The following is a 12,681-nucleotide window of genomic DNA, read 5'->3' on the forward strand; positions in this document are numbered from 1 at the left end:
CAGCTAAGGAGGTGTTCGCCTCAGATCTCAAAGAAAGCTGCCTACAAAGGCTAAACAATATCTGTGGCATCCATTTCCCCTTTCTCAAAGTCAGGCTGATGCTGTCGCTAAGTCAAGGGGTCTCAAAATGTCCAGCAGCAACGATACCATGAACCAGGGTTTGCAGCTATTCACACTGAAGTACTCTCATAGACAGCAAATCAGAAAGCAAAAACCGTTGAATCCCTTCAACTTCTAATTTTAACTTCCTTTTACAGGTAGAGAGATAAATAAATGGGATATTCATTTAACACAGAAGCTGAAATATCATAAACAAATCTTAATTTTGAAAGCAAATATGTGGAATTTTATTTCATATTAGAGAAATCTGACTTTGACCAAATATAAAATTACTGGTTAAGGGCCAGCGAAGGAGTTTAACAGCAATGATGGACCCCCTGAACCCCTGTAACCACCCTTGTATCTTGAAAAATCCAAGTACACCGCATTCAAAAAGGGTTTTACGGTGAAACCAATAGTGGCATGGTGGCACAGTGATTCGCACAGTTGCCTCACACCACCGGTGACAGAGTTTGATTTCCAATCACTGCTTGTGTGGAGTTTGCACGTTCTCTGTGTCTGTGTGGGTTTCCTCCAGATGTTCTGGTGTCCTCCCACAGTCCGAAAGACGTGCTAGTTAGGTGCACTAGCCATGCTAAATTCTCCCTCAGTGTACCCAAACAGGCACTGGAGTGTGGCCACTAGGGGATTTTCACAGTAACTTCATTGCAGTGTTAATGTAAGCATACTTGGAACACTAATAAAAAACTTAATTTAAGAGTGGAAGCTTTCATTAATTCCATTTTACTGCATTCTGGGGGTACTGCATATCCTGTGGGAAAGCATTGAATTGCTTACAGCAACTTCTGGATATCTGCATTTAATTGCGCATGTATGGACTTCAGATGAATAATTATGGTGAATACTAACATGGTTCATTGTCATAAGGACCAACAATTTAGTGCCTTTAACGTCCCAAAGTACTTCACAGGAGCATTATAACACAAAATATTAAAACTGACCCAGACCAATGTAAGTTCATATCTGGTCAGATAACAACTATTTGATCAAAGAGTTAGGTTTTAAGAAGTATAGATGTTTTAAAGATGGAAATTGAGGTGGTGAAGTGAGAGATGTAGGGAGGGAATTCTGGAGCTTAAACATGAGACAACTCAAGGCATGGCCATCAATGACGGAGCATTTAAAATCAGGGTTGCTTAAGAGACAGAATTACATGAGTCCAGATATCTGAAAGGGCTGTGGGGCAGGAGAAGGTTACAAAGATAGGAGGGGTTGAGGCCATGGAGAGATTTGAAAACAAGGACAAAAATTTTAAAATCAAGATGTTGTTTTAACTGGAACCAACACAAGTCAGTAAGCACAGGGGTGATAGGTTAACTGGATTTGCTGAGTTTATATATAGACAGCAGATAGGTTTATGTAAGGTATAATATGGAAGGCCAACCAGTAAAGCATTGGAATAGTTAGGTTCAGCAGTAACAAAGGCATGAATGAGCTTTTTTTTAAAGCAGAAATTGAGCTGTGATGGGGCAAAATCGGGAAATACGGTGGAGGTAGCAATAGGCAGTCTTTGTGACTGTGCAAATCTCAGGGCCAAATTCCAGGAAGGTGAATGGGACACCAATTGCAGGTCAGGTAGAACACTGTGTAGAGCGTCCTCCAAATGGCACAACAACATGGTTACGCCCAATGTTCTGACGTCACTCCCATATAAACTAACAAACCTCATGGGAAATGCAGATACAGTTCACTTTAAAAGATTGAATGATTTAAAAAGAAATGGAAATTACATTTATCTAGCGTTTTTAAAGACGACTGGACATCTCAAAGCATTTTACAGCCAATTAATTTCTTTTAAAACTGTAGCTCCTGCTGCAATGTAGGAAGCAACTTTCACACAGCAAACTCCCACAAAGAACAATGCTTCACCTATTTTTCATGACATAAAGCTGCAACTGAAGTTTTCCAATCAAAAATTGTAATTAGATCTATTAAATTTTAGTCTATTTTGGATTACACATATGAACGTAAGAATTAGAAGCTGGAGTAGGCCATTCCACCCCTCGGGCCTTCTCCGTCATTCAATAAGATCATGGCTGATCTGATTGTGACCTGAACTTCACATTCCCACTTACCCCTTATATCCTTTGACTCCCTCTGCCTTAAAAAAAAACATTCAATGACCCTGCTCGCCCTGTGGCCAAACGGGCCATCTAAAATGGCAATTTGTAAAGCGCTCTGGGACAATTGGGCAAGAACTAAAATGACAGGTTGTAGCCTAAAAGACAGAGATAAACAAACTGTAACCCGGACAAATGAATACACAGGATATGGGTCATCTCCAGGATAAAAAAGACTTTCTGTTCAAACTGAGTTGCTTACCAGACATAAGGGCACTGTAACCCCTTATTTGGGAGGGAGGTGTGAACTCTATGTGCCCCCAGCACCTGCAGACATGGCCACTGGGGACACACCCAGAAATTGGTGTGGCAGCAGCCGATTGGACTTTATCGATCAGGGTGATCAAGACGACCAGCACGAGGAGAGCCACCACACCCGAAAAAGGAAGACCGGAGCCAGAGTGCCAAACCAGACCCAATGATCAGATTACGCAGAGGAGACCAAGACCAATGCACAGATAAAGGCCAGTACTGTAAGGAAATTTGTACTCAATATGTAAGCATGTTAGTACTTAGAGAATTTGTACTGAACAATTGTACCTAAACTGGGTATGAAATATGGAATCACGGATAGTATTAGAGTGTCTTCCTTGAAGTAGAATTGGGATGGGTAATCAAGTATAGTTGATAAGTAAGTAACCTAATATAATCAAGTGTAGCAAATGTGATCAAAGCAGGAGACCCCGAGAAGCAGTATAGCAGTTACTTATTAGCAAATGCAAACAGCAGTCACTTGGGGAGACAATGGGTACTATACAGCTGTCCAGCTTAATATATGATCGTAACAAGCAAGAAAGAATAAAGTGAGCATGTTTTTCTTCACATTCGGCCTAAGTCAGCTAAACCACTATTGTTGTACAAGCAGAGTCGTAAAGATAAGGGCAAAGGATGTAACTACCATGGTTTCGAGAGGAAAAGAGACGTAACAATGGGTGACCAATCTCAAGCAAGGTAAATAAGGGGTCAGTACAGAAACAATGGTGGCTAAACGAGGTCGCATTGTAAAAGCGAGATAAGAATCTTGAGATATGGAGCTGAAATGTGCATAAAAAGACTGTAAGCCGAGGGCTCTGTGGAGTGTTCCGGACCTCCCGGCTTTATTTCTCTTGTACTGGAAATAAAGTCTATTGCTTGGAAGATTACAACTCAGACTCTCTGTTTCAATCGGGTTAAATAAGTTGTCGTCTTGGGGAACCACGACAGTACCTGTTTGGTATTTGCCAGTCATGCAAAGTTAAATCAAGGTCTTGTATTGGACTTGAAGTCTAGTATTTTTTTGTAAAGATAACCCATTGTTGGTTGGGTGGGTGAGTATTGATTCTGTGTCTTAAATAAATATTGGTGGTGCTAACAAGACGTCTACTCACAGTTATTTGTCCACCGTATAAGGATTAAAACAGACTGTGCGGCAGGCGCAACAATCCTGACACCATGTATTCCGTGTAGCAACCTTTGATGTGGCACCTTGTCACATGCCTCTCATATCACACAGTGATGTTTCAATGTGCAAAAATGTATCTTCACGACTAAGATAAAAGTTTAACTTAACCAGATTGTGGAAGTGCTTTTTTCTCAGAAATTTCTAGACACTTTCATTTTAGTTCATTTAGGTGAAGGCAAATGATTTGCCATTTCACAGTAAACTCTGAGTTCAATTGAGAGTATTTGCATCTCTGCACTTTTCTCATCAGTACTTTTTTACACTTCCGGAAGTCAGCTGGAATTCTTAATTTACATTAACATCTCCTGTGAATACAGTGAACAAAAACTCCAAGCACAGTTCCTAAAGGATCACACTTCAGGCATTATTCCTCACGCACCTGTTACTACCAGAGTAACTGTCCCTGTTGCTTTATCAGAAAATACTGAAACTGTGCAGGAGTATGATCCAACATCTTGAATTGTAACATTTTTTAGAAGTAAAGAAGCATTTGCTTTGCTTATTTCATTTATGGAGAGACTCGACCCTGGTCTATAGCTTTCATATTCTCCAAACTCGAACAAATAAACTGCTTTGTTATCAGTGCCCACTCTGTGGTTCCATTCAATCACAATGTAGCTCAAATTCAATTGAACTGTGCGTGTAAATAGGCAGCTCAACAGGATATCTTCACCGATTGTGGCACTGATAACTGGGATGACCATCACCTCAAGGGAAGCTGCAGTAAAAAACACACAGCAAAAGTTCAAAACATGGTTCATCAATAATTCATTACAATCATTCTTCTCAAAAATTCTGTGGAAAGAAAAATGGCAAACAGAGGCATAATATAACAGGGGCATGCGGGACACAACTCAGCCACTTTTAAATATCTATTTCCTTCATTACAACAGTAGAGGCTTTTCTTTAAAAAAGTACTTCATTGGCTGGAAAGCATCTTAATATATCCATTGGTCATGTAAATGCAATTTAAGCACAAGTCTATCTTTTCGTTTCCCAGCCTGCAGCCAGCAACCAGAGATGTGTGTGTGTGATGGGAAGGGAAAGACATGGGGGAGCAGGAGGAATAACCATGATTGGAATGGGGGAGGTTGGTGACTGTGGGGTGAGGGGGAATAGGTCTGTGATTGGGTGGGGAGGGGGAAAAAACTTTGTTTATGAAAGGTAAAGGAGGTTTCTGATCAGGTTGCGGGGATAAAAAGCCATTGACTAGGATGGCTGGGATCAGAATATCAGGACCTAAAGGCCAGTGTTCTTGCAAACTGCATAACTAGAGAAGTAGAGAGCGCTTTAAACAAAATAAGGGGAGGGTGCTATTTCGGCATATAAAGGAAAAGGATGTGGCAACTTTACAAGGAAGCTGTTCAGATAATGATACCGAGAGTATGACAGGAAAGAACAGAGTGTACAAACATAAAAATATAGCAGCAAATAGGATAAAAAAGGGAAAAAATGTTAACAAAGCAAAGTGAATGGCTTTAAACTTAAATACACAAAGTATTCAGCACAAAATAAATGAATTGATGGCAAACACAGTCCAAAGATGTGTGGGTTAGATTGATTGGCCATGCTAAAAAATTGCCCTTAGTGTCTTGAAATGCGTAGGTCAGTAGGTAAGTATGTAGGGATATGGGGGTAGGGCCTGGGTGGGATTGTGGTTGGTGCAGACTCAATGGGCCAAATGGCCTATTTCTGTACTGTAGGGTTTCAATGATTCTATGATGAATGTCTATGATCTTATAGCCACTATAGAGATGGGGTTACAAGGAGATGAAAACTGGGAACTAAACAATTAGGTGTATGTGACTATTTGTAAGGATAGGCAGGACGGAAAGGGTAGTAGGGTAGCTTTGTCAGTATGAGATGGAATAAGTATGATAGGAAGACATGCTCTTCAATCAGAAGATGTAGAATCCATGTGGGTAGAGGTAATAAAAAGCAAATGGGAAGAAGATATCAGTGGGAGTAGTCTGTAGGCCCCCTAACAGTGGCTAAACTGTAGGACAGAGAATAAATCAGCAGATAATGAGGGTATGGAGCACTTTAATCATGAGTGACTTTAATCCTCATATAGATTGGGAAAATCAAATTGGTAGAGGCAGCCATAAAGAAGAATTTATAGAATGTTTTTGAGATAGTTTCCTAGAATAATATATTGTGGATCCAATCAGAGATCAGGCTATTTTAGACCTGGCAATGTGTAATGAGCAGGTAAAATAAACAATTCCAGGGTAAAAGATTCCTGAGGAAACAGTGACCATCACATAGTAGAATGTAGCATTCAGTTTGAGAGTGAGAAACTTGCTAAACTTAAATAAGAGTAATTATACAGCAACAAGGGCAGAGATGGCTGGGATAGGGAAAGGAATTCAGCAGGAAGGATGGTTAATCAGCAATGACAGATGTTTATGAAAATAGTTCATGACTCAACAAAAATATATCTCAATCAACTTCTAGGAAGGGGATAAGTCAACCGTGGTTAACCCATAAAGTTAAGGGTAGTATTAAACTGAAATAGAAAAGCATATAATGTGGCAAAGATTAGTGGTAAGGCAGAGGATTAGGAATGTTTCAAAAACCAACAAAAGGTGACTGAAAAAATAATAATAAGGGGTAAGGTGAACTATGAGAGTGAACTAGCAAGTAATATAAAAATGGACAGCAAGAGCTTCTTTCACTATATAAAAAGAGAAGCCAAAGTAAACATAGGCTCCTTACAAAATGAGACTGGGGAAATAATAATGGGAGCCAGGAAATGGCAGTGGAGTAAAAAAAAACTTTGCTTCAGTGTTCATGGTCGAAGATTCTAATCGCATTCCAAAAATTTTAAATAACCAAGGGGTAAAAGGGTAGGAGAGGAAATAAGTGCAATTACTGTCACCAGAGAAAAAATACTTGGAAAAGAGGCAAAAGGCCGATGAGACCTCTGGCCCTGATGGTTGCATCCAAGAATTTTGAAGGAAGTAGCTACAGAGAAAGTGGAAAGTGACCTTCCAACAATTCTTAAATTCTGGAAAAATCCTAGAGGATTGAAAAACTATCAATGTGACAGCCTTATTCAAAATGGGAATGAGCAGGTGGTCAGGAAGGCGAATGGGATGCTGGCCTTCATCGCGAGGGGGATTGAATATAAAAGTAGGGAGGTCTTGCTGCGGCTGTATAGGGCATTGGTGAGGCCGCAGCTGGAGTACTTTGTGCAGTTTTGGGCGCCGTACTTACGCAAGGATATTTTGGCCTTGGAGGGAGTGCAGAGGAGGTTTACTAGGCTGATGCCGGAGTTGAGGGGGTTGAGCTATGAGGAGAGGCTGAATAAATTAGGCTTGTACTCGTTAGAGTTTAGAAGAATGAGGGGAGATCTCATTGAGACGTATAAGATGATGAATGGGATGGATAGGATAGAGGTGGAGAGACTCTTCCCGCTCAGAAAGGATAGTAGGACTAGGGGGCACAGCCTCAAGATAAAGGGGGGACGGTTTGGAACGGAGTTGAGGAGGGACTTCTTCACTCAGAGGGTGGTGAATCTCTGGAATTCTCTGCCCGTTGAAGTGGTGGAGGCTACCTCGCTAAATATTTTTAAGACGCGGGTTGATGGGTTTTTGATAAGAGAGGGGATTAAGGGTTATGGGGAGAGGGTGGGAATGTGGAACTGAGCCAAGACAGATCAGCCATGATCTTATTGAATGGCAGGGCAGGCTCGAGGGGCTAGTTGGCCTACTCCTGCTCCTATTTCTTATGTTCTTGTGTTCTTATAGGCTAATTAGCTTGACATCTGTCTTTGAGAAAATATTAGAATTCATTAGAAAGGATACAATAGCAGAGCATATAGAAATGTATAATGTAATCAAGCAGAATCAACATGGCTTCATGTAGAGGAAACCATGCCTGACAAATTTATTAGAATTCTTTGAGGTGATAATTTGCAAATAAGATGGAGTACATGTAACCAATAGATGTAATGATATATAATTGGATTTCCAAAAAGCGCTTGAAAACGTCTTGCACAAAAGGCTATTTAATAAGATGAGAGCCCCTGGTTTTGGGGTAGAATATTAGCATGGATAGAGGATTGGCTAACTGATAGAAGAGAGCAAGTTTGGGGATAAGATGGGTATTTTCAGTTACAGAGGACAATCTGTAACGAGTGGATTTCTTCAAGGTTAGTGCTGGGGCATTATAATGAATATACTGTTGCCAAGTTTGCAAATGGCATAAAAATAGATGAGAAGGTGTTAAGAATGTAGGAAGTTAATGAGGTTAACAGTTGAACTTGACAATGAAAACAAAGTATCAAACAAGAAACAAGATTAGCATGTGTCCAGAGGAATAATGAGATGTGATCTACCCAACAAGATTAACATAAGAACTATGAGTAGGAGTAAGCCATCAATGCCCTCCCCCATCCAATAAGATCATGGCTGATCTTTCGTTGGACTCAGCTCCGCTTACCCGCCCACGCACCATAACCTTTAATTCCACTACTGTTCAAAAATTTATCTACCGCAGCCTTAAAAACATTCAATGAGGTAGCCTCAACTGCTTCACTGGGCAGTGAACCGGAATTCAGAAGAATAGATAAGGTAGAAGAAGGGAAGTTGTTTCCACTGGTGGGTGAAACTGGAACTAGGGGGCATGGCCTCAAAATAAGGGGGACCAGATTTTAGGACTGAGTTGAAGAGGAGCTTCTTAACACAAAGTGTTGTGAATGTGTGGAATTCCCTGCCCGTTCATAATCTTATATGTTTCTATAAAATCTCCCCTCATTCTTCTGAACTCCAATGAATATAGCCCCAGTCTACTCAGTCACTCCTCATAGGCCAACACTATCAACTACAGAGTCAACCTAGTGAATCTCCTCTGTACCCCCTCCAGTGCCAGTATATCCTTTCCCAAGTAAGGAGATTAAACTGTACACAATACTCCAGGTATGGCCTCACCAGCACCTTATATAGCTGCAATATAACCTTGCTGTTTTTAACCTCCATCCCTCTAGCAATGAAGGACAAAATTCTATTTGCCTTCCTAATTATCTGCTGCACCGACAAACCAACTCCTTGTGATTCTTGCACAAGGACACCGAGGTCCCTTTGCACAGCTGAGACCTGCATGTTGCAGTTTTTTACTATTTAAGAGTCCACTTTATTGTTATTCTGACCACAATGGTTGACCTCACATTTACCAACATTGTACTCCATCTGCTAGATCCCCGCCTGCTCACTTAGACTATTTATATTCCTTTGCAAACTGTCAGCATCCTCTGCACACTTTGCTCTGCCACTCATCTTAGTGTCATCTGCAATTTTGACTATATCTGGTCTCCAACGCCAAATCATCTATGTAAATTGTAAATTGTGGTCCCAACACTGATCCCTGAAGCACACCACTAGTCACTGATCGCCAATCAGAAAAACATCCATTTACCCCCACTCTTTGCTTTCTGTTAGTTAACCAATCCTCTATCCGTGCTAATACATTACCCATAACACCATGCACCTTTATCTTATGCAGCAGTCTTTGGTGCAGCAACTTGTCAAATGTCTTCTGAAAATCCAGTTACATCACATCCACAGGTTCCGCATTGTCCACTGCACATGTAATGTTCTCAAAGAATTCCACCAAATTAGTCAAACATGACCTGCCCTTCATGAGCTCATTCTGCGTCTTACTAATAGAATAATTTATATCCAAATGTCTCACTATTTCTTCCTTGATGACAGATTCAAGCATTTTCCTTACTACATAAGTTAAGCTAACCAACCTATAGTTACCCATCTTTTGTCTACCTCCTTTTTTAAACAATGGCATCGCATTTGCTGTTTTTCAATTTGCAGGAACCATCCCAGAGTCCAGTGAATTTTTGTAAATTACCACTAGTGCATTTGCTATTTCCTCCGCCATCTCCTTTAATCCCCTGGAATGCATTCCATCAGGGCCAGGAGACTTGTCCACCTTTAGCCTCATTAGCTTGCCCAACACTACCTCTTTCATGATAATGATAGTTCCTAGGTCCTCACCTACCATAACCTTCCTGTCATCAATGTTTGGCATGTTATTTGTTCTTCCACTGTGAAGACCAACACAAAAGGCCTGTAGAATGCCTCAGCCATTTTCTCATTTCCCGTTATTACATTCCCCTAAGGACCAGTAATTACTTTAGCCACTCTTTTCTGTTTTATATATTTGTAGAAACTTTTGCTGTTTTTGTATTCTGAGCTTGTTTACTCTCATAACCCATCTTACTTTTCTTAATTGAGGTCCAAATTGGCATTTCAGAAAAACTGTTTACCAGCAATCAGTGGGCTATACAAATGATAAATTCTAAAAGCAAGGAACTGGAGAGAAGTTCATAGGGTGGAATATAAAACCAGCTGAACAATATGAAGGGATTCTCTCAAAACAAGTCTAAGTGCTGAATTTGCGGGAAAAATCATGATTGTTTTTTCAGTAGGAGTTTAGACTCAAATCTCCCATGCGCTTGTGCAATCCAAAGGTCACAATCATGAATATCATTAAAAGCTGGGGGGGGGGCAGGCCCTATTTATGCCAGAGTCTGACAGTTCTGGAACTCTGCGCATGCGCAGTGGCCCCAACCTGTCAGCCTTCAGTTTACTGGCCTGCCTGGGATCCTCGCACTGCTCCCTCACAGTTCCCACCATAGCCTGATTATGCCCCTACAAGCATTCCCGGGCTAACACCCAAACCTCCCCTCCCCCACTGGCCAGAATGCCCCAATCTCCAGCACCCCCCCTCTATCCCACCCCAATCACTGCCCCCCTTCCAGCCTTGACTAAATCCCAACGTAAAATGGCAGAGAGACCTCCCCATTCCCACCGATGGACAGTTCCACGGTACCCCCAGGACATGAGGACTTTGCCCCTTGAACAAATGGTATGATGACCTTCATTGAGAGGGGATTTGAGTATAGGGATAGGGATGTTTTACTGCTATTGTACAAGGCCTTGGTGAGGCCACATCTGGAGTATTGCGTGCAGTTTTATGTCCTTATCTGAGGAAGGATGTCTTTGCTCTAGAGGGAGTTCAGTGAAGGTTTACCAGACTAATTCCTGGGATGGCAGTCTGTCAACTATGAGGAAAGACTAAGTCAGAGTCATAGAAGTTTACAGCATGCATTTAGGATTATATTCAAAGAACAAGGAAAATTGCAGCACAGGAAACAGGCCCTTTGGCCCTCCAAGCCGAATTCATTGGACTTTACAAGAGTGAAGGGAAAATCTCACAGAAAGTTATAAAATTCTAACAGGGTTAGACAGTAGATTCAGAAAGAATATTCTTGATGGTGGGGAAGTCCAGAACTTTTTTGAGACTAAGGGGTAAACCTTTTAGAACTGAGATGAGGAGAAATTTCTTCATCCAGAGAGTGTTGGATGTGTCGAATTCACTACCATAGAAAGTAGTTGAGGTCAAAATGTGTGATTTCAAGAACAAATTAGATATAGCTCTTGGGTCTAAAGGGAACAAGTGCGGTGGGGCGGGGGGATGGGCGGAGAGAATATAATGATCAGCCAGGTTCGTAATGAATGATGGTGTAGGCTTGAAGGGCTGAACAGACTACTCCTGCTTCTAGTTTTCAACACAGATTGTACAAAGCAGTCACAATCATTTGTTTTCCATCTTCTGAAGATAGCTGTTGAAAAAACTGTTAAATCTTCAGGAAAGCAATTGTTTTGGCAATACTGTAATATACTGATTATTAGGTTTACTGTATTATTAATAACTTTAACCAGAATAATTATCTATCATTCCGCCTTCTGTAGATTGAATCCCTAACACGAACGCTGAATTTAACTCGGCCAGACGCAACTGACTTCTTTGTTCATCGCGACAAGGGCGGAGGGCGTTTTCACTCACCTGCTACGGAAACAATGCAAAACGTCGTGAATTCTGTTAGAAAGTGTCTCATTGTTCCGCCTGTCTTCCTTCAAAATGTATTGCAAAAGAAATGCATAATTTCTAGGCGCTGTGGGGGGAGTCCTTCGGATATGATTTCTAGGCGAACAAACCAAACTCCACAGCAACTTGCACAAAAACGGAAGTAAGAAGCAGAAGTAAACATTGACGACGTATTTATCGCTAGAATCCGGAAGAGCACGGGTGCAGGTGAAGGATTACGTTTCATTTCATTGCGCCTTCGACAATAAGTGCAAACGTAAATAAAACGAGCAGATGCTGAGAAGAAACCTGCCGCGGTTTCAGTTTTCATTTTAGATTGGCAGCAGTTTGCTTTAGAAAATGAAAGAGCTTTGTCAAACTTCCTATGAAGACTCCACTAGTTTAAAGGGGAACATGACAATGTAGAGAGATGGAGGAGGGAGAGAATTTTAATTTTGATTAATTTCTTAAAGTTACAGAACCAATGGGCTGAGTGGACAGAATCATAGAATCCACACAATGCAGAAAGCCAATCAAGCCTGCACTGACAACAATCACACCCAAGCCTTATTCCCATGGATTTACTGTGCCACCCCCCCCCCACCGACATTAAAGGGCAATTTAGCACAGCTGATCAACCCAACCCGCACGTCTTTGGACTGTGGGACGAAACCAGAGCACCTTGGGGAAACCCATGCAGAAGCGGGGAAAATGTGCAATCTCCACACAGACCGTGAACCGAGGCTGGAATTGAACTCAGGTCCCTGGCACTGTGAGGCAGCAGTAACGCCCTTTTACCTTGGTCTTACCCAACCAGTATATATTATGCAGCCATTGCTCTTACCCAGTGCCTTTATTTCTTCAGAATCAGGAATGACAAACCATATTACAGTGCAAATATTGATTGTTTCTGAAGCAGAATCTAACACCATCTCCCCCCTCTGGTCACAGTCTCAGGCTGAAACAGACAGTTCTACTTACACCTTGACATCCTGTTCAAACCTGATTCTGTGAATCCAATTTCAATTCTATACAAGTGGGTGGGTTTTTGAGTTAAAATCTCATCCTATTTCCTCTCCATCGCAAAGACTACCTACTTCCATATCTGTCACA

At 41.3% G+C, this 12,681-nt stretch overlaps 1 protein-coding gene across 4 annotated transcripts in view; it reads right to left on the bottom strand.

Moving 5' to 3' along the window:
* Window positions 1-11,722, bottom strand: part of LOC145341902 (nucleotide-binding oligomerization domain-containing protein 1-like) — a 53,615-nt gene extending 41,893 nt beyond the window's left edge. For all 4 annotated transcript variants that reach the window (XR_013886463.1, XM_080186940.1, XM_080186942.1 and 1 more), the window contains exons 1-2: window positions 11,548-11,722; window positions 4,061-4,399 (exon numbers count right to left, since the gene is read on the bottom strand). Coding sequence is in view for 3 of the 4 variants with exons in the window: in XM_080186940.1 (XP_080043066.1) it covers window positions 4,061-4,399; window positions 11,548-11,599 (391 nt within the window). In the remaining variant the exon portion in view is untranslated. The remainder of the gene's footprint in view (window positions 1-4,060; window positions 4,400-11,547) is intronic.
* Between the last annotated feature and the right edge of the window lie 959 nt (window positions 11,723-12,681).

Source organism: Carcharhinus amblyrhynchos, chromosome 4 (assembly GCF_965287045.1).
Source record: "Carcharhinus amblyrhynchos chromosome 4, sCarAmb.v2.hapA, whole genome shotgun sequence".
NCBI classification, from domain to species: Eukaryota; Metazoa; Chordata; class Chondrichthyes; order Carcharhiniformes; family Carcharhinidae; genus Carcharhinus; species Carcharhinus amblyrhynchos.